General features: G+C 35.0%; 1 protein-coding gene across 1 annotated transcript in view; it reads right to left on the reverse strand.

Annotated features, from left to right (window-relative positions):
* Positions 1–11,660: 11,660 nt before the first annotated feature.
* LOC131072634 (uncharacterized) overlaps positions 11,661–24,001 on the reverse strand; it is a 135,977-nt gene continuing 123,636 nt past the window's right edge. The window contains exons 8-12 of the mRNA XM_058008870.2: positions 16,002–16,132; positions 15,378–15,745; positions 12,702–12,805; positions 12,249–12,380; positions 11,661–12,147 (exon numbers count right to left, since the gene is read on the reverse strand). Coding sequence (XP_057864853.2) covers positions 12,310–12,380; positions 12,702–12,805; positions 15,378–15,745; positions 16,002–16,132 — 674 coding nt within the window. The 3' untranslated portion in view covers positions 11,661–12,147; positions 12,249–12,309. The remainder of the gene's footprint in view (positions 12,148–12,248; positions 12,381–12,701; positions 12,806–15,377; positions 15,746–16,001; positions 16,133–24,001) is intronic.

A 24,001-nucleotide genomic window follows, 5' to 3' on the forward strand; every position in this document is an offset into this window, starting at 1 on the left:
ATGAATCTTGGAAGTTTATGTCTCTCTAGGGTATTCTCATTGTGTGTCATTGTTCTAGTCTGGAAGGTATTGTGCGTAGCCTGGAAGGCAATGTGTGTGTTTGACCAGATTGGACCGTTTTGCTCTACGTGTTATGGTATTGCACCCTTGGCCATACGCGAGCTCTCTATGCATCCACCTTCTGCGTCTTCTACACCTTGGTCACCCTCGTTTTTGTATTCTCTCCTTACTAGAGTCTTTGTCTTTGACCCTCCTATTTTTTATGGCTCCACTTCAGACAGATTCCCAATTCTATATAGGTTGGTTGCAAAAATTTCAGCGACCTCCCCCTCAAAGTCTTGTACTAACTCTTTGTCACATTCAGAGTGTTTCAACATGCTATTCTGAGACTCAGTTTCATACTCTTCACTCGACGCGGAATGTGTGGCTTGGTTGGTGAGATCCTCCTCTGCTACGCCTGGAAGTGATAGGTCCCTCACAACCTCTACTAACTAGTTCCACGTACACAATTTTTGCCTCTCCCGACTACAACTCTGACTCACACTCTAACTCTTACTCCACCTCTTCGGACTTGACAAGCCTTCAACAATCTCCCTTAGTTGTTGTCTCTATTCACTTTGTTCTCTGATATGCAAGGATCTTCATATCGATCCTTCCCCTACCTCTTGGGTGGTAATAGCATTTCATTGGTCCTTATTTAGCCGCAGGGGCATTAATTGCCAAAGGGTACACTTTCTGCTCATATCTCTCTCTTCCTCCTTCCTATGGTTCCGTTCTTCATACCTCTGCAGTATTTGCTATCGACGACGTTCGCGATCGATTTCCTCCCTTCGGTCTTGGAGTTCAATTAGGTTTCATGCCAATAGTCTCGAAAGACTCCCAAGAAGATCAAATACAATCGGGTTGACTGTGAGTTTGCCACATATCGTGCCTTCAAGGACCGCTCTCTCTCGAGCTTCCCTATGCACGTACTGGGTAATCGAAACCTCCCACAGGTCCACCAAATCCTCTGTCAATTGATCCTCTTGTTTTTCTGCCTAGGTAACCTCTTCGTGTGTATCACTGTCCATAACAATCAACTGCTGGTTGAATGGTCGGCCCTACCACCTGCCGCCATATTGATCTCTGGAATTCAAATCGGCAACGACGCCAAAATGTTTACTCCCTATGGTGAATATGTTTTGACTTCATGGAATAAACAGAGAATTCAAGTATGCACAGAACATAAATAACAATTACAGAAACATAGGCAAAATGATCTAAATTTATTGCTTCAATGTAATGGACAGTACAATCATGTCAAAATATATGTTCAATAATCACTACTCCTTTCCCGTTATAGTACCACACTATATACCACTCAGTTGGTTGGCGGGGATGTCAACTGTCGAAACTACCAACTACCTTCAGGAAATTACCCATTACATGCCAAATTAAGATAACAAACTAAGTTTTATTTAGTGACGACATAATTGCCATCTACAGTAGATATAAACACTTGTATTCTCAAATTGTTTATCCTATGCTTGATCATGATGTTCAAAGAATTTTTATTGTTGATTTACAAAAAGACATTATATATAAGCTTCTATTTTCTGAGTTTACTTCCTTTACACAATTGTGTGTAGTGCTTCATAACTATCAGCTACAAGTGAGTCGATTTGAACCATTTCCTTCAATTGCTCTAGTGGATAAATGCTAATGTGTTGAAACTTCCTCCCATTCAACTAATTGACTCTTTTAAACCATTGTCATCATATCATGATCCCAAAGCCTTTTGTCAATATCATCATCAACCTGGCCATGATACTGAGAAGTGTTATTACTTTGAGGAGTAAGATTCAAGATTTCATTGATAATAATACTATATATTTAGTTGTTGTGAATGACTAAGGAAACAAATCTGTAGCTCATCATAATCAAAATCTTCAAATCTTCACCAATTCTTTGCCTTCTCACTCTACTAATGTTGTTGAGTTTGAGTCTCTTGAATCTCTCCCGATGACCTTGGTGTAGAATCTAATAAGTTGTGGTTCTTGTTGACAAACCTACACGTCCTAAGGATCTATACATTACCATTGATCCTGGTTAGATTATTGTTGCACATGATGGCTCGCTATATATCACTATGAAGATCAAACACAAACTCTCATGAGGAGTGCTCATTGATCCAGTGTGTATGGTGACTGAGCTTATTGAAGAATATCTTTGCATCTTACAATTGCCTCAAGTAACATATGATAAATTTGATGTTATGGTCAAGGTGTATGATGGTTTCTCTTTCCCTACGATTGGTTATAATACTCTTCCCATTGAGGTTAGTACTAAGTGTTTAGATGCAACTTTAGCTATTATTCCTACATCGGATCTATTTCGTGTGAAGTTAGGACATCCTTGCCTCTCTTCCATGAACTCAATCCCTTCTACAAATGTTTGGAATTTCCTCATAATGGCACTATCATAACAATTAATCATAGCCTTTACCAACCCTCGGCGTAGCATAAAAATTTCACCCTTGATTACTTTTGGCCTAAACAACCTAAGCCTCTTAAGCCTCGAAGTGACACCCTTTTTATATCTTATCAAAAGTGGAAAAATAATATGATCATATCTTTGAGTAAGCCTAGACACCCTATACCTATGGATATTCCTCCTCATAATGGACCTAGTATTCTTCCTACACCTTCTATTCCTCCTATATATGTCGCAGTCCCACCTCCTATGTCTTACAAAGTAAAGCACATAGCATCTTCTATGTCTCAACCTCGTGTGGTTCCTTCTATTCCTCCTCCTTTAAAGGAAGAAAATAATCCTATGTCCATTGATCCTCAACCTTCACAAGTCTCTGCTAAAAATAAAAGAAACTGTTGCCCGAGAGAGCGTCGGCGATGATTTCATGCTAAAGCTCATGAGCTTACTTCCCAAACTATTTTCTCCCCAAAGACACCAAATGTTGACTTGATTCCATTTGTCCATCCTTCGCCTAATCCTAGGGAGGAAGTTCAACCTAAATCACCAAAATTAAAGATGCATAATAAAAATGATGGCTCATGCTATTTTCGTATTAAGGATCTTATTTTTATTAATCTAGATGATATTGTTCATGCTAACAATGTTGATTCTAATGATTCTGATGATTCCGATGAGCTTATTGATGTTAATCATTATCTATCTTCACATTTTTCAAAAGCATTAACCCTAGCTCCTAGTGACAAACAAAATGACTCATCATTAGAGTATGGTCCTTGTTTGGAAGTTGTTGTAGCTCCATCTACCGTGCTTGAAGTAGATCCTCTTGCATCTTGTCCACCATCCCTAAATGATGTTCAACAAGATTGGGAGGCGGATGATTTGTTTGACTAGCTTCATTTGTGTCATTGATCCTCTCTTGTGTGTTTTCTTGTTTGTAATGTGTTTCCCCTATCATGTGTTTTCTATGTTATTTTAGGTTCTCTTTAGCTGACCCTTATTACTATGTTGGTGCAAGGAAATAAAGAGGTCAAATCTGTTGTGACATTCTTCTATTTGTATCTCAATTATTCTATATGTTGTCATTTGTGTGGTCTACTTGGGGATGATGCAAAACATTGAGATCTCTTTTTGGTATCTTCCATGTTGACTCAAAAAGAAATGTGCTCTTCTTCCATTGTGTTTGTAGTACCAATACCTTTGGGGGATGAGGTCAATTCACTACAAATATCTTTGATATACATTATTTATCATATCTGCTTTTTCATGTTTTGTGACCATTATCCTATGATTTGTCCTTTCTTGGGGTTATCTCATTGTGGTAACATGCTTGCCTTTTGGATGCATGCTACCTTAATGCAATTGCTACCGATAAGGCGTATGCAATCGCTTTAACGTGGGGGCATACACTCTGCTCAATGTTACACTTTATACACACACCATGACAAGTTTCGATAGTCAATTTACTTTGCAAACTAAGCCTTTTGCTTGGTAATTTGGTATTTTTCTTTTTCATGAGTCATAGTAAGCAAATCTTACGAGACTAGAAGTCATGCTCTATCTCTCTTTCCCCTTACTTATAATGTCCCTTATCTTGATATTAGAGTAGTAAGACCTTAAAGTCCCTGGGGGCTTAGTGTGTCTTGTCTCTTTGATATCTTGATGAAAATTTTCAATGAAAACTTTTGTACTTTATCATGAGTATGCTTAGCCTCATACTCCCACTAAAGTGGGGGCTAAATGTAGCATCCTAAATTGTAGTCGCTTACAATTTTGTCCTCAGCTAGACCTCACTTTGGCGCTTTGACTTTCGAGGCCTAATTGAAGTGTCGATTCTACTCACACCTACTAACAAACCCGATTTTTCAACATTTTCATAATCTCCCCCAAAGCTTGGGATCCTGATTTTTAGGACCATGGCACTGTGACACCCTAATCTTAAATCAGGGCCATGGCGCCCATCGCCATGGTCCCCCTTATTTTGGGCCCATCTCGAGGCCTCATAACGATCACATAATCAAGGCAGGATTCTGGATCTTGTGTCCGCCTACTCCGAAAATTAAATTTGATTTTTGACAAGCAAGTATAAAAGGAGTTCTACCCCTCACATTTGAAACCTAACCTTAATCAAGAACTCAATCATACTTTGGCAAAATTCAATTCAAGTGAGCAAGTAATCAGTCTCCTATCAAGCAATGGAGCAGAAGTGAAGTCAAGATTCAAGCATTGAATATGATATCCATGATCTATGTTTTATGAAGATAACCTACATGAAACCCTAGTTCCTTTGTGAAGGTCAAACAAAACTTTATTAAGGTATATCAATATTGTTTGAAGCATTTTCAGTGTTTCCCTCAAAATAAAAGTATTTCAATTATAGTCTTTCATTTACATTTATCAATTCAATTTCATAGTTAATTCCAGAATTGGGGTTTGACCTAAGCCAAACCCCTATTCCCAATATATTTCCCCTTTTCTCTGTGTGCAGGAACACATCTATATTTGGGAGGATCAACAGAATTCACAGTGACGAATAGGTTCAACTCTCGATGACAAGAAATTCAAAGGACCATGGCAAACTGATGCTACTTGGTCCCGAAAATCCAGTCGAACTTCTGAGCACATATTCCAAATAGCTTATTTTGGCCAAATCCAATTCAGTGACTTCATGGGACATCTCTAGCTTACTGTTTATGTCATATTGCTTCAATTATCACCTATTTTTCCCTAAACATCAACAATTAAATCAATTCAATTTAGGAAACAGAAAACAATCTCCCAAAGGGCCCGAATCTGATCGGAATCTCAATATTTTAAGGCTAGATCTATCAAATCCATTCTCCTTCCAAATGTAATGGTTAATTAGGTCATTTAGTGGTTTTATTATCTTGATTTAACCCTAACCCTAATTCTTTCCCATTACAAAACTATATGGACACATTCAAATGGTTATAAACCTTTCGAACTATTGACAAGTTACAAAAGACATTAAAACACCGATGGGAAAAGTTCTTAATTTCAAGCATAATGGAAATTTTTGTAGCTATTCTCAAGAGTCTAAACAATTATAAGAATGAATCAAACATCCATCATTGTTAGAATTAAGCACAAGAAATGCAATGAACCGATCTCCAACTAAAATAGTTCACAGCTTGTGCTAAGATATGAGCTTTAGATCAAGTACAAACATCCATCAAAGCACAAAGAAGGCTAGATACATGGGGGCTTCACTAGCTAAGCAATATTATATAACGTGCATTCATATTGGGGGGTTTAATATCCCAAAAATGATGGTGCAATATATTGTCTATCGGTGAAAATAAGGGGGTTTCTAATTCTGACTATGAAAAAAAACAATATTTGGTGAAAATAGGGGGGCTTTTAATTCGAGATGTGTATTGGGAGGGGGTGACAAAACATGAGTTTTGGGCAATATTTTTTGAAAATAGGGGGATTCTTTAGTATGCCATGAACACGCATGCTATAACCCAGGTTCACTAAGTGAAGCCCTCGTGGCTAGATATTATTAGAACACAAACAAGGCAAAATAACTAAAAGCCTCAAAGAAGTGGTCTCATTAAACGCCATTGATAAAACCTACACGAAATGGATTAGTTGAAAATGCGTTATAAACTTTCAAGCAAACATGATGCCAAATTCCTCAACCTTTGCAAATGTTCTCCATGCCTTATGCCAAATTTGTAGCTTTCAAACAACATAAAGACATCCATCAAAGCATAACAAAATGGGTGTTTTTGTCTAATATTGATATTACAAATGCTCTAATATAAATGTATGTGAAATGAGGAAGCATAGCCGAAGTGTGAATTATTTGACCAAATGCATCAAATGAGAGGCTATCTCATGGAATGCCATAATTTGTTAGGATAAGCACAAAGAGTGAATCTATTGAACAAGTTGTGATAACATATAGGAAATGTGCAACAACTTTGAATGCCTTGAACCTCTAAAATACTTGGATTCGTCCAAATGCAAAAGCTTGTCCAAACTTCTTGATTATTTCAATCAACTTGGATACTTGGAAATGTTTGATTTATTGATGGGCTCTAAAATGGAGGAACTTTCTAGCTATTTTCACCACCTAAGTGACTGATCAAATTGTGAGAACCTAAGTGAAAATGGAGGGACAATGTGGGTTTTATTCAAAGCTTATGGCAGCTAAATCTTTTACAGGGTGAAAATATGATCAAGTGGTGGATAGAAATGCAAACGGATAACAAATATTGGAAATTTTTGGTGCTAACAAGCTCCTCTTGTGAGGAAACAAAGAAGGGACGAAAAGCTTTGTTGTTGAAGGTAGTGACATCAAAGATATTTAACAAGGAAGGTCCACTAATTGTCATTCATGGACACCCCTTTTATTCGTCATCTCTTCCATTGACCTCCTCTCTCATCTTCATTATTGAAGATTGGGGGTATAGTTGTTGTCAAATAGAGGGTAACTTATTTGAAAAGGGTTTGCCACAACTAGAATTGAATTCAAGAGTGTGGTCAATCACATGTCGGTAGACATTTCAATGCAATAACATTTTAGGTGATAGATAGAATTGTGGCTTATACACCTTCAAGCAGTAAGACTTCCTTATTCTTTGGTAAGGCATCTGCTACATGCCCCCAAATCCATGGAAGATGAACCTTTGTTTTGGGGGGTAGAGTTTATTTAGAAATATAAAGAATTTAATGTTTATTCATATGTGAAGATGCCTCATCCTATTAAATGAATCAACATTTCTCGTAAGAGCAAGTGCGAGCAATGTTGAAATCTTGAGAAGAATATTGCAAACATATTTCCTCAAGAAAAGTAAGGAGGTGAAGCTCATGGATTTACATGAAAAAAAGATATTACTTCTTCATACAAGCCTACTAATGTCCAAGATACAAGGCAACCATCACAATCTCATAGAAGTAGTTTCAATTCCAAATTATAAGACACAATGGCAAGAGTTCAAAAGAGTTGTTGCAAATGCTCCATGGCCAATGGTATCTTAACCATATTTTGATTCAACAATCCATATGGCATTTTCTTTCTTTAATATTAGTCCCAAACAATGTACCATGATTGTCTCTGATAAAAGTGGTGGTGTTGGATGGCAAAGGAAAAATCTCCAACAAGAATGCACGGGAGATGATAGAAAGGATGAGGGAATTGGTGATTTTGAAACAACAATTGGTAGAGAAGTACTTTTTATTAATCAAAGTTTGGAAATGCACAAATATTGGATTTAAATTTGAGCAAAGAGATACATTTGAAATCAATACCTACATGAAGTGAGACAAATTATTCAATAAAAAAGCCTTGGAAGTTGTATGCCCCTCAAATTTATGAAAAGATTCATCATTTTATTATGAGTATTTATTCTAATGTTTGTATATGATTGTCCAAAAATGTGCGTGCAAGAATCAACTAAATTTTATTTCATAAATCTTTGTAAAACCCCAAAAGTGAAAAAGAGGTGGATACAAATTGAAAAGTTATAAATGCTTGGAAATGTGATATAAAGAGGATTGAATATGGTCCTTTCCTAGGAGGAGGGTTCCTCACATTATATAGGAAGGAAAGTCTTTGAGCTCTTTAGTTTTGAGAAATGAATAAAGAATGATATGTTTGGTTTATGAGCCAAGGTACAATTTCTTTATGTTTTGAGTTCTTCTAATGTCATATTTTCTCACATGATGAATTGCATTCGTTTCTTCTATAATATATATGTTTTCTCTATCTAAGATGAAATAATATTGTTATTTTATCTATGAATCATTTAATCCCATGTAAATGTATTTTTTTGTTTATGTTAGATTGCATTCTACTTATAAACTCCAATTGTATCTTTTATACTTCAATAACCTTTTTGGGGGAATGAATTTGTGTTCATTATTCTCCCTTTTTTGAGTTTTTAGTTATTTTTCTTACTTTTGTTTTAGTTTAATTATCTTTCTTCCTTTCTTGTTAACAACATATCGGCCCTAAAAAGTCCTAATCCTATCATATGAGGGGGTTGCCCCTATCAAACACAAATATTGTTAACTCGATGGCATTCTCTCCAACTTTTGGGTGTAATGTTGCACATTGGACAAGTCAAAGTTGTTTTGCAACAAAATATCACAATGAAAAATCCATTTACCAACAGATTTGACATTTTTTTGTGATCATATTGAGACCACACAACATTGCCTACTCAAAAAGACGAACATGTTTTCATCTCTGTTACACCCACGACTAGATAGAAGAGTACACCTACAACCTACATCCTTGTCCTAGCATGCAAACAAACATCAAACATGAGCATTCACAACTATGTGATTGATATTTTCCATCTACAATAGAAAAGATCATGGATAATCTATTGTCAAAACCAAACACCTTTAGATTGTTTTGATTGAAGGTGTGGCTATATATTTTTAACATCGATAAAATAGTACATTCTTCGTCAAATAATTCGAAGGTAAAACTTCCCCACATGATAATTCATGCTACGATTGATCCTTATTGAAAAGGGTCTATGCGATGTAGTTAGTGGAACTATGTCAAAGCCAACTAATGCTCATGGAATCACAAAATGAACGAGAAAAGGTCAAGGGTAATATCTTTAATTGGTCTTGGAATTTCATGTGCATCTACATCACATTGGCTTCACAAAGTCCTCAAAGTGGATCTAGGATGCTCCTAGGGTTTTATTTGAATCACATGTCAAATGCAAATATGGGTTTGAAGAAAAAGTTGTGATAAGTTTTGTTCCTTGATGAATTGACTAGCTAGAATAAAAGCCAAAGATTTAATTTTGTGCTAGTATTGCCAAGAAAATAGGGCATATTATTATGAATTGTATTCAATGTGCCAAGGATCTCCTCAATAGCACACTAAATACAATTAAAACATTGGTTATAGTCAATGGTGATTTTTTTTAAGCATATGTTGAAGGCCCTCCACGTGAGAACTATGAGAAAGACCATATTTTCTAAATGAAATCAAGATTTTGTATTTGTGATTGGATGTGTGTGTCCCAAATCCCCAATCACAATTGTTAGTTCCCAATCTGTTTGTCCCTAATTATATATGTTGAGTTACAATCATTTTGTGTTTGCCCCCGGTCATATTTTTTAAGTAATGGTGATTAGATGTGTTTGCTCCCAAACATAATGCTTGTGAACAAAAATGTGTCCCTAATCATAATTTGATGATAGAAGTGATGGTATGATGAAAGAATAAGTATCTAGTAGAATACTGAGAGGGGGGGGTGAATCAGTATACTAAAAAACTGATACAAACTCCCAAACTCAAAAATAAACTTATCAACAAGTAACTCAGTCAAGATAATATCTCAAAGATTACCAACATCAACCGGTTTGACTATTATGACAACTTAACAGTAAACAACTTCAATCTTGTAAACATAAAAAATGCTTAATCATATGTCAACATATTCATCTCTCAATGCTTCCAATTATCATGCCTTATCAGAATAGTTAAGTAGTTAATAAGATCATAACCACAAAAGCATTCACCACTTGACACAAATATTTATACGTGCAAAACCCAAATAGGTAAAAATCATGGTGAGATTAGACTCACAAGGATAGCTATCTGAACTCTTCTGAAGTTCGTCCTGTTAGGAGCCAAGTCTGTTAAAGCTTTTACAATAAGTCATGTTAAGAACTAATTTCGGTTAGGAATCACTCGGTTAAGGGATTTACAAATATGCCTTGATAAAAACACAATACCCTGTTACGAGTAACCTCGCTGGAGGATTTGAGAATCTAAACTAATGGACTACCTTGTTAGGGGATTTAGAAAGTAACCAAGCTTGTTAGAGCTTACCCGATTAGGGGATTTCAATTTCTACTGTAATTGTTAGAAAACAATAGGTTTTCTTGATTTGTCTGAATAGCACTACATCTGCTTGATTAGATCCTTCTTAAGCTTCAATCTGTTTTTACTCAAACTACAGATCCATCCACTGGTTAGGCAACCACACACTCAACTGGTTTTTCCCAATCTTGTCAACTTTGCCAACACTCAACAAAACAATATCATCAACCTTAAATACAAATCAACTAGGTCGGTAACACAACAAAAACCTAATTCACATCATCGAGATTACAAACAAGTCGGTACAATTTTGACTGTTAGAAATCATAACAATCTCTTCACATAAATCAAGAAATTTTCAACCGCTCCATGATCACCGCTTCATCGGACTTTGTAACTCATCACGCTCTATGCATTAGATGCAATCCACTTTGCTCCTTTCCAAGATAACAAACGCACCAAATCAATCTGAACTTATCCTCATTCAATGATCACAAGTGTCTCCATCATTACCGCTCAACATTAAATCTTAAACCAACAAACTTGATCGGTTAGGGTTTAACAAAAAACAAACGGTAAGGTTTACCAGTTACATAACATAAAAAGGTTTAACCCTTTACACCGGTTCAACTTACAAACTACCATATACCGACTTACAACATCTTCCTCAAGGTTTATCATACCGGTTACAAGGCAATAGCAACAACAACAATAACATCAACAATATCATGAATATCATTCATCGGTTCAATTGACATCAATGACAACATATCATTAATACAATCTATATGCAAAATGCCAACAAGAAGTGTTTGTCCCTATGCAAATTTGTTGTATAACATCATATAGATGTATTTCTCCATATCCTTAGTTCCATGGGTACATGTATTTGTCCCTACCCTTGAATAATGTCTAGTAACATCAATCCTGCTAAAGAAGCATACTAAAGTGAATAACACTATTGTTTTTTATTGGTAGAAGTTTGTCCTTGTTCATACCTTGTGTGTTTTTATGAACTAATAAGTGTGTTCATCAAATGTTGTTATTCCATCGATCTCCATTTGGAAAATGATGTAATTAGGAATATTACATCATTAGGTTTGTTATAGTTCAGCCGTATGAACATTAAAATATCATGTGTAAGATAATATAATTTTGTGATTAATTGTAAAAGAGTTTGTTTGTGTTATGAATTGTTAGAATAACTTTCTATATAAAGGAGTGGTTTATTCTATATAAAGGAGTGGTTATAGGAGCTCTTCTATAATATAGATGTAAGTCCTATAAATTTATAATGTCTTGTTGAATAATATATTGAAGAATTGTAGTATTTCAAAAAAATCCAATAGTTTGCATAAGGCCAATATGGTAGACTATAAATCCCAAATATATAAATAAAATTGATTATCAAGGGATACTAGTACAATGAAGAATTATTCAAAAATCCGTTGAGAAAAATGAATTCGTGGTTTCAGTTACAGTTACATCTTGATTGAATGAAGCACCTATTGTAAGTGAAAAGCTAAAATGAACTGAATATATAATAACATTAGTCCTCTTTAGGAAAGAACTACATTCACTGATGAAGAATGCGGTATGCTCATCCAACTGAAGCATATGCGTTGACAATCTAAAACAATGCTTAGATTTTATTTTTTTTATGGTGAGCAACGTCACTGAAAGAATGAGATAGTTGACACTGATAAGGTAAGAAATGAATTTGTTTGGGCAAAGGTAACTCTATTATACTGAAAGCCTATGGACTTTGAGCCTAGAAACATTAAGTAATGGTGTACATAAAATGAACTGCTATGCTCTTTGCGTAATACAGCCATATTTAAGGGGGAGCCCATCTGCATAGAAAGCATTTACGTTATACCTATGCTCAAAAAAAAGAATGTTAATTATGAAAAAAAAATAGATGGCATGAATATAGATACGTTGATAAGGTCACCTTGAGTTTTGGGTGGAAGTTATCAATGCAACAAAGTGCATGAAATTGCGATAGCAATTTATCAGATGATGCTACTTGCAATACTGGATGTTGAAAATATTTTTAGAGGCTTCTCTGGAACATATATTATACCTGTAGATTGAAAGAGGAATATATTATTCTGCATCTATTGTATAAATAAGCTTTGAAACCAGGAGAGTAATATTTACTCAAAATATTACACAAAAAAAACAGTTTAACTATTAAAATTATAACACCATACATATTGCTGTCATAAAGACTACATTTTGGATTGATGAATATTTAAAAAAAAAGCACAAGACATTTTAACATTTTTATTCCTCTCCGATTTATCTTCAGTGCTCGACTTTATTTCTAGCAAAATTGCTTTCAAATAATCTTATAATTTATATGGATACTCAAATAACTTTGTACATGCAACGGTCAGCTTACCTCTGTCTTTTGCAGCAATCTGGAGTGTGTCAAGAGTTATTATTCCATCTGTGAGTGGAAGTAGCTCAAGTCTGACTGTTGTTGTCGAATGGGATGGTACATATCTGAATCATAGAACACTACAAAGGAATAAGATATCTACACAGAATTATAAAATATTTCAGATGATGCATCCTACAGGACTCGGGGCTTGATGCTAAAATAGTTTTGTATTTGAAAGCTATCAGAGGGAAAAGCAATATTTGTATTATTTAACCATACTACTGCGCTTACAAAGATTGGAAGATCCCACCTGTTCCAAGGATGCAAATGGCTGTAGTAATCCCTGTAGATTGGGAGAGGAAAACAAGCAGCATTTACAGGGAGATAACATTGTAATGCTGGAAAATGAACCTATAAAAGGCAAGCAACAAAACACATGAGAAGAAGCCAATAGGACACATGATGGAATTTACAAAGTACTGTCGGGGTAAATCAAAGGAGCATTATAGTACATCTCATTTATCCATCATTAGGTGGTGCCATGACACCTCCTTTAGCAAAGACAATTGGAGTACATCTCATTTATCCACTAAGTTGAGCAAAACCAATTGGCTGCAAAAAAGGGTGGCGATGAAGAATTGAGGTGTAACCCGAGTTTGCCGACTTGGATGCATCTGTTGCATGGCTTCCCAAACTCTTTTAGAGGATGAAGGGGCTCTAACACAAGATGCAGCTAATGTGAGTGAAATTACAGCTGGTTGTGGTTCAAACAAACCAAGTGATGATAGTGTTGCTTTCAATGATGAACAGCTATATAAAGATAATTGATTATAAATTTATATTGAGTTGACATTTGACATTGAATTATCAATTATCTTTTATCAGTTATAGTTTTTATTTTGTTTGTTTAACCCAAATTATGGGTGTATACACACGTATGTATACCATCACATCATTCCCACACTACCAATACACAACCAGCATTAGAATATTTTTGGTAGAGGTGAGATTGTACAATTCTACAATAACAAGGAATTAAGGCTAATGAATTATTTCTCAAGTTTGCCTAAGAATATCATGTTATGTGCTCCATGTTGCTAAAGTTGGTGGTTGAGGAATCAAGTTCATCAATACAACAATATTCTTCCCCAAGGGAAAAGACATCGTCATACTGGGGAACCTGAACTTTCAACCAACAACTTATATATATTAGCTAAGCGACAGGGTTCACCAAATATCATGCTTGAACTTCAAAATTTGGTGAATATTAATTTTTTTTATGAAAATCGTTGAAATTCGCCTTTCCGTTTGTACAAAGAAGACAACTAGAGCTGCTATTAAGGGTTGAGCAATGGCCAATGAAATTTTTCGCTAGGTCATGATATATTTCTTCCACAGCTGACTATGAATCTGAGATTCGACAAAGAGCATGGAATATTTCTTCCACTAGGGCGCGACATATTTCTTCCATAACAGGCAGGCGTGATGGTGGCAACTTCCAATGCAATTTCGTTCTACAAATTTCCTAGCATTCGAGCCAGGCACCAACCATGAACTTGCCACCAAAACTTCTAGGTAGGCTACGCATTCAATGTATTTTTAAGGTTTTTTTTATTTAACTCTTTTTTAATTTAGTTATATTTTTATTTAATTTTGTTTTTTTATTTGTCTTTCATAAAATTTTAAATCTGCATTTTAAATTTTAATAGCAAATGTTTATAAATAAAATATTATATTATTTACATTAAATTCTTATTGAAATTTTTAACATTTAATATACTTAAATTTGATATTATTTTATTTTGTTTTTATTTTTCATATTAACATTTAATAAGTTTAAATTTAATTTTTTTTTTAAATTTAATTTATAATTACTTGAACTTGAACCTTGTGACATAGTATATTAGTATGGCTAAACTCAACCATATTGAACCCAAGGGGGAAAATACCATCATATTGATGAACCTGAACCCTCAACCAGCAACTTAGATACTTAACCAACATGGAGCATATAACATTAGATTCTTTAATGGGAAAAACATCGTCATTTTGGTGAACCTGAACCCTCAACCAGCTTTTTTATATATATGGCTAAACTCAACCATACTGAACCCAGCAGGTAAATATCATCACACTGGTGAAACTGAAGCCTCAACCAACAACTTAGATACTTAAGCAACATGAAGCACATAACATGAGATTCTTAGGCAAACATGAGAAATAATTCATCAGCCTTAATTCCTTGTTATTGTAGAATCATACAATTTCACCTTTGGCAAAATTAGTCTAGCATGCTGGGTGTGAATATGCGGTGTGGCAATGATGTGATGGTACCATAGAAGTGAGACATAAGCCTGGATGTCTGCTCTGCAATGCTTTCATAGGTTTGGACACATCAGAACATTCGTTTCCCCTATGTCGGACTACCAACCTCTAAGATTTTGTAAATTATATTCTTAGTAAACCCAGCTCATTATTGAATTCTACCAGCTAGAAATTCATTTTTGTTGTTCAATGGGCCCTGCAGGATTGTAAACAGTGAACTTTATCTCACAAATATTATGTAGTCTGAGGCAGTTTGGTAAGCAATGATAGCAGAAAATGTTCATAATACATATTTTTGCATCACTAGGTGAAATTGAAACTAGCCAAGAATGCAGCATTAATTGCATATAGTATGTTACAGAGCCATACCCGAGTGGCACGGTACTTTGTAACCACAAATGTGTGCAGGCTGAACTACTGTCTGCCATGATGTCAGCAGCAGAGATATTCTGTTCCTTCAGAGAGAGTGGTGTGATTCCAGTAATGTTTTCAATTGGCCTGAGTAAAGGTAAAGAGGTAGATTGCAATCTTGCCATGTCTGTCATGCCACCATCCTCGGTGTCCAGTGTTCCTGATCTTCCCGTGCCTTCTGAAAAACTCATAAATGAGTTCATGGATGGAGTAGTAGGTGTGGAATTCATAGATACCACAGATGGTAGCGATGTCATAGAGCATGGGGCTAGAACAGTCAAGCTTAAATCATCTGCAGTTAAATTTGTTGCTTGAAGTGTTAATACCTGCATCAAACACAACCAATGGTTTGCAACAGGTCAAGATAACTGTAGTCACATCACACTAAGCCAAATGACCTAGACTGATATAAAAGCCTCAAGAAACTACAACAAATCACAGCCTTCTTATATCCTCCACACTTCTCTCTGTTGCTAAACGTCTTCAGCACCTAATGTGTGATTAATTTTCATTAATTGCTGGCAATTTTACACTAAAAGCGTTGCTTTACAAATTAGTTTAACAAACTAAAATCCAATTCACCTGTGCTGAAAGTTGAGGTAATGATCCATCAGATCTAATGGCAGTTGACATTTCAGATTCAACAGATATCAGAAGATCTCTTGGTGTACGAGGTTGCCATTGGGTGGAATGCTTAAAATAAATCTTAGATTCTGCACAAAGTCATCACACGATGTTAATCATTGATTGAGATATGCATAGACACAACAAACAAACAAAAATATAGTAGTATGCAACAAAAATAGTAAACCACTTTAGTGGGATTTCCTTGTAATTTAACCTAGATGATCCAAACTACCATCACAACTAAAGATAATGTATCTAATTTTCTTACCCATGGGTGTATATAATTTGTCTAAGAATAGAACATAAAGATCCAAGAATAGTTCATCTAGTACTTACAAGCAAAACACAACTTTCACTTGAAACAATGTATAATAATTTATTTGATTTATGGAAAACTCTTCACTTAGTGGGTTTCCTACTCAGAAACAAAAATCCATATATAATGAAGAATCAAGTAAAATTAGTGTTCCATGGCCGTAGGGGACGATGGGACGGGTTTCGGGGACAGGGGACAGAGGGCCTAAGTTTGGGGACAGCAAGAGGATGGCGACAAGGGGGTGGCGGGGTAGTGGTGCTGATATAGTTATACATATACTTATAGTACTTGAAAAACTAGTTGTCAAAAGATGTATAACAATATAAGAATTACATTTCAAATGAAACTATAGGAAAATACTAATTAGTAAAATTATAAAATACTAAATAGAAAAAATTGAAATACTAAATCTAAATACGAAGATTTCTTGAATGTTAATTGCTAAATAAAATTTGACAAATGGAATTGTCAAATCGGAAATTTCTATTATATCAAAAATATAATTATCTGATAGTAAATTCATACAGAAAAGAGCGACGCGACAATATTTATAGACTTATAATTTAGCAGAACAATTTTTATTAGGGCTTTTGAGAATAGAATTTCTCCCTCTCACAACTAGGGCACAACACATTTCTTCAAGGTGCGACAGCAAAACAACAGTTATAGCCTGATGTCGAAAGGAAACTAGCGAGTTTGAGGTCTGCGCCAGGCGCTAGCATCTCGAGCCAAGTCACAGTGCCTTTTTGTGACCACCATGGCCACGAACCTTGCAACTCTGTCTATACATCATTGAGCTTCCGTCGGTCTTTCTCTTTGTGCGCATTCCTTCTTCATGGTGGTCAACACTTTTGTTGTAGTCTACTCGAAGTCACGATGGCCCTCCACATGAGACTGTCGCAACTCTTCATCTGGAGTTTTTAAGTTTTTTAATTTATAGTTGTTTTAAAGCTTTTCTATAGTTTAAATTTTTTTGAAACATATATTTTATATTTTAATAATTAACATTCATTAAAAAATTAATATTGTTTTTATTAAAATATTTATTTTACTTGTTTATTTTTTATTTATTTTTTAATGTAAACATTTAATAATTAAACAAATTTAAATATGTATATTACATATGTATATTAAATATTTATATTACCAACTTAATATAATATTATTTTAGACTTTAGATTTATAAATTATAATTTTGTGAATATATTAATTATATTTTTAAATTAAATTATGTAAGGAATTCAGATTTTTACCCTTGCTGAATTTCATCTGAATTTTATTGTTGCCAAATTCAAATTTGAACTCGAACCTTGTGACTTAGTCTGATATCACAAAGTCTATAAAGATGATTGCATGATACATAATTACAATGAGTAGCAAATAGCAAAAGCATTACAAAAGACAAAATGCCAAAATGTCAAAACTCAAAATGTAGTGAAGGGAGGCCTCTAATCATTTGCAAACTCCTCATCACTGGAACTGCTGGACTCCCCATGGTCAAAGTCCCTCAAGATCACGCCAACCAGCCCTACATCTGAAGTAGTAGGATCATCCTCATCAATCTATGATGGCTCCTCTGGCTCAACGTCCCATCGTGTCGCTAGACTCTTATTGTACACAAGTGTCTTGCGATCAATGAGACGCAAAGCACTATGTACAGCCACAAGCTTCTCTGCTCTCTTAGAGGTAAGTCTATTCCTCTCAAGAAAGTGGATGAAGCTATATGTAGACCAATTCCTCTCAGCAGCTGAAGAACTGAAAACCTGGGATAGCTAGAGTAGTGGTCAAAGATTTCTGACCATGACAATTCCACCACAAAAGTGGGTCCTTCTGTGCCATAGTTTCTATATCCATCTTTGCCGCATCTAAATAACCCCCAAGAGTGGCAAATTTTGTCCACTCAATGCGAATTATGCTAGCATCTCTAGAATCATACATCTTCTCTATGTACCTGAAGAATCCAGCCTTCACCTCGTCATCTCGAATCGGTGCCACTCTACCCGATCTAGCCAACATGCCTTCATCTTCTCCATCAAAATATTGATCTTGGAATAGCTCTTATCCAAGATTATGGTCGTCAATTTCGTCTCACCTGGTGGCACATATGATGGCCCTCCCTTTGCCACCATAGACATCATCTCACTATAATAAGGAGACCGTGTAACATGAAATGGGATGCCATTGGCAAAGAAGAACCCGCCAATGGATTCATCCATTTCATCCTTCAGCTACACATTAAACAAATCAGCTATGGGGTTACTCTGCATCTTGTGTTTCCCTGTCCCCTTAGCCTCTCGTGATTGGGGCATGGCACTAGAAGTGGAAGTGGATGAAGGCCTAGACATCATTCCTCTCGTCTGCGATGTATGAGAAGTATGTTGCACTTGTTGGCTCTGCTGAAAGACTGCCCTAGCAGACAAAGTAGTAGGGACTACAACTTCTCCATCATCCAAAATGCCCCAAAGCTTGTTCATCTCAATTCTGTACTCTATTTTTTTGGTCTGCCAAAAACTTACATGGATCCACACCATTTCCTCTCCAAAAAAGTGTGTATTCACTCTAGTGATGCTACCAAACCATGCAACCCCACAAATGTTGCACTGCCACTTCCTTGTTCCCCAACCTATACTTGATGTGCCTTGTATTCTTGAACTAAACTGTCTTAGAGAAGATTTAGGATCATAAGCACCCCTAGCATATTGTGCTAACAATTTTGAAGGGCAAGCTATACTAGTTGGTGAACTCGCCATGGAACTAGATTGAGCTCTAGGATCAGCCCCATGGTCACCCCCCTCAACCTCAGGTTCAAAATCTGAATCATTTTCACTATGAGAATGGATTTACATCGCATCCTCACTCGTGTCATGGGAGCTCATTGTGATAGTGACACTGCATTTCACCAAAAAAAAAAAAAAGTAAATTCAACCTAGTTTAACAAATTGAAATAATAAATTTGGAATTTGAATTTTGAATTTGAAAACAAAATTTTAAATTTATAATTTTATTTATATTATTTAAAATTTGATGTTGAATCTTGAGGGCAAAATGAATCATTCATCATTCATCATTATTCCTTCAAGATTCAACATCAAATCTGATTTTGAAATGAATAAAAAAACAAGTTTAAACAACCAAAATATTGAAAATCAGAAAATAAAACAAACAAAAAACAAGAAAAACCCTACCTTGTGCTTGAAAAATCTCTCCAAAATGTTGTAGAATCCTCTTCCTCCTCTTCTTCTTGCTCCTCCTCACTCCTCTCACACTTGCACTCACTCTTTTTCACTCCTTCAATCAGACTTCTCCAAGTTTTTTCTCCTCTTCAGCTTGCTGGAAAAAAAATCAGACTTAGAAATGTGAATGAAATCACTAAATTTGGTGGTTTTGTGTTGCATTGGGGAAAGGGGTGGGGCCCATGTCAAATTAGGGTTACCCCCCAACCCACAAAAAATGGCTCATTATTTATAAAAAAAATAAAAATTAATGCCTTTTTATGTTGGGCGATGAGAGACTTCTAGACGACTCCCCGCCCCCCAAGAAACTTCTAGGTGTCTCCCAGGGATTCTTGGAGACACCGAGACGTCTCCCAAGGAGACTTAGAGACGTCTTGACGTCTCCAAGAATCCTAGGAGATGCCGAGACGTCTCCGTGCCTCCGACGGAGCACCGGTGGTAGTGGTGGGACGATAGGAGACGCCACGTCCCTGTCTCCTTGTCTCAGAAACATCCCCAACTTGTAAACGCAGGCCTGAGAGGGGGGGGGGGGGATGCGTTTTTGTGGAACACTGTTTATATTGTTAATTATATAGATTTCAATGGTTTCCTAACTTATTGCAGGATCTCAATCAAGTACACATTCTGTTCCATTTATTGTTTTACATGGAAATAGTGATTTAGGGCAAAAAATAGGGTTTTTACTAAAAAGACTACACAGAAATTAAGTATGACTATCAGACATATTGTAGTCTATATTAATATTACTATTAAATTCTACATAAGAACATTATCAAGCTTCATATATTAAGCACACATATTAAGCACATCCCCATGCATACCACCAAGAACAAGGATGCTACTGCCTGTAACTTAATAACAGTTCTGATCTGATCTGATTGATGGTGATGTCACTAGATGCTTTTGATTCCATTCCTTTATATCTCTCAATGTGAGGGAGAGATCACACCTCTTCATTATGTATGCCCTTTGGCAAGAGACACGCCCTTTCACCATTAGCACCCTTCGAAGGAGTGCAACTCTTCATTATTTCTGCCCTTTGAAAGGGACACAACCTTTCACAATCATATATGCACTTCTGATTCCCAAAATTATCCCCCTTTCAAATGAGTTCTCTTCTCCCTTTTATACCTCATATTCGGGGGAGTCAACTTATCATTTCATGCCTTTTCACATTCATTAACTTTAATCAAATTGTAATTATATTTAATTATTTTCTTTTATACTTTAATTTAATTTTAATTTTTATTCTTTTGTATTTTAATTTTATTATTATTATTTATTATTAAATCATATTTCAAAGTGGGAACATTACACTACATCAGAGGACCTATCTCAAACGCCCAATTCAACTATGGATGTTGGGATGAGTGATGCAAGCCCTTGTAAACCATAGACCTATACTTTTAGTTTTGATATTTGTTTTGATGACATGGATTTCATAATCCATGAGTTTTGTATACACTTGACAATATATATATTTAAAATGTTGTTAATTTCAGCTACAATCCACTTTTATACTCATGTGACCAATGTATACTCGTGTCTGTGATCAAACTTCAATTTGATTAGTTTATTGTGATTGAAGAGTGCATGATACAAATTTTAAATCTTTAAACATCTCTATATTTCATGGTTTTTTCAATTTTCCAAGTCTAGGCACCAAGCCTAAGTCTAGGTCAAAATTCAGCCTCTCGAATCTACATTGAGTCTTGGTTTTGTAACCCAGCATGTAGTAGTGTATTTCTTGAAACCACATTCTTGTTATCTGATTCCTAAGGCTAATATAGAGGTTATTGATGACCTCAACACATGCATGAAGAGGTAATCACCTGAGGAAACCCTAGGAGGGGAAAAATGAGCTAGTAGCTAGACAAAAGGAATTTTGTCTTTCAAAAGTTCAATCCTAGTCTCAAAGACACGAGACTTTTTTATTTGTGCAGTTCTAGTTCACTCCGAAAGATGTAAATGTTTTCTTTGAAAAAATTTAGTGGGAATATTATGGTTTAATAAAACTAAATCTTTGAAGACTGACCATTTCAGTTTGTGTCAACCCTATAGTGCTTCTAGGCATAAGTGCAACTAGAGAATTTTTGAGGCCATCCACACAAAAAGAAACGCAATAGGCTGACCAAAAGGAGCCTTTAAATTTTCTATTACCTACATACTTTGCTATATCTGCATTTCAACTTTTTAATAATTTTCTTTTAATTGTTTAACTGCAGATCTGAATATTTATTTTATCTTCTATTCCTCACGTCTTCACCACATCTACTCTTATTCAGCACACCTTTTAATATGGTGTACATCAAATATTTTATCTGGTTAACTCGATACACACAACACACATACTTTTTGAACCTGGTGTGTGTGTTTCTAAAATGAGATTTTATTTATTAAACTTTTCTCATTAATTATAATCGTACCTTTTCATGTGTTAATCAAAACACAGCATTTATCATTTATTAAAGTGCTTTCTTTCTTTTAATTACCATAAATCACACTTCCTTGTATAATCGTACCATTTGTCTTAATCAGTATTTCCTTTGTAACAATCGCACCACTTCCAAATGAATTGTAACTCATTAGTTAACCACATATTAATATTTTATTATCATAAAATCATTAGCTTGGTCAACCACCATATTAGACTGTTTGATCGCTGCAGTTAAGTGTATTGATCTTTATTGCTGCTTCTAAACCTTTTTGATTTGTTTTTACTTATAGATATAAGCCCAAAAAAAGACTCTCTGCATTAATGATTTCTTAATCACTGCTTCTGATAATCAATAATTACTGCTCAAAATAAATCGCTCATTGTCCTTTATTACAGCACATTAAAGTATAGGAATCACTGCATTATATCAATTTCTTCCAGATCTCTTAATCGCTGTTCTTCCTTGAACTCTAATATATTCACTGTCTTCTTCTACTTGTTCTAATCAAACCACTTCTTCAGTCTACTTTTAATATAGTTGCTTTTGATAATTTTCATAAACATGATCACTGCCAGAATGTAGTCACTATTCTTGGTGAAATGTTTCTTTAAATAGATCGCTGTCATTCTCCTATCCACGCCTTGCTCTATACTTCAGACTAATGAGTATGACAACGGCACAACCCAATCCGTGAGTGTTAAGCAAGGATGGCAAGTGTATTTACTGCGGTCACAAACTGATACAGCACTGTTAAAATACTCCAGTATCTTTAATTAAGTCGTTATTCTTTTTATTTCTGTGTATTTCCTTAGTGAATCGACCTATATCATGAAGTCGCCATACTTAATTATTTTCTCAGATTTGTCTTTATCTCCTTCACAATTAAATACTGCATTGCTACTTTTTATCTCACGCATACTTGAAAAAATGATTTCACACATACCTTCCATGTAAATGTCTTCTTCTTCATAAAGTATTCTTGAGTCATATGTATGGGATGAACCACAAGACCAATGATTGTCTAAATCTTTAATTTAGACAATAATTAAGAAAAATTTAAACAATTCGTTTTCTCCCATTGGCAGCTTGTTATACAAGTTGAAATAGTTCATGATAAGTAAAATGGCCGGGACCATGTCTTTAAAGTTGTATTTGCACTTAAGATAATGGTTGCAGGATCTACTGTGATAGTTATTCATTTGGATACATATATATGCCTGTTTTTGAAAACTCTTTTTTTTTTCTGTGTATACTGATCTAGAACACCTGTTTTGAGTTTTTAATATCCTGGAGGAAATATTTTGTAATATCCAAACAAGTTTATTTTTAGTTTCTATATAATAATAAATACACCAGAAATTATAACTTTTACAATTGTTATTTCTAATAATTTATCAAATTTGCACAATTAAATCTCTTTTAAAGATAGCAATCAGATTTGCTGATAAATAGCAACTGTTAATAATTGAAATTTTAATAAAGTCTACTCGAAGATCAGTCAACTTAGCACAATGGTGATTTCCGTGTGAAATCACTCTTGAGAAATTGTGGGTTTCTGTCCTTGAATTCCTGCTATGAGGGGTTTCATCTTCAAGTTAAATGAACCGCAGTTCAATGTTCTAAAGGAGCAATAATCGGATAGTAAAAGATTTATTCTTCATATGCTGGTTACTTCTCCTTGTTTGGTCTCTTATATATCTTTTTCCTTCAATAGTCATGAGTTTTTTGCATGCTCCTTGATAAAATTTAAATTAAATTTAATATTCTATAATTATATTATATTTTATATGTTAAGTTTTCATATTATTATTATTATTATTGAAAAAGGGGAATCTTATCAATCATTTTACTCTGCGGGGGCTAGCCCACTTACTACATAGTGACCGTGTTGTAGAATCCAATAGATCTATTTGTTATCAGAATATCAATTACAAAGGCTTTCATCTCCTTATAAAGGCTTTCATCTCC

The sequence above is a fragment of the Cryptomeria japonica genome, chromosome 10 (genome assembly GCF_030272615.1).
Source record: "Cryptomeria japonica chromosome 10, Sugi_1.0, whole genome shotgun sequence".
NCBI lineage: Eukaryota > Viridiplantae > Streptophyta > Pinopsida > Cupressales > Cupressaceae > Cryptomeria > Cryptomeria japonica.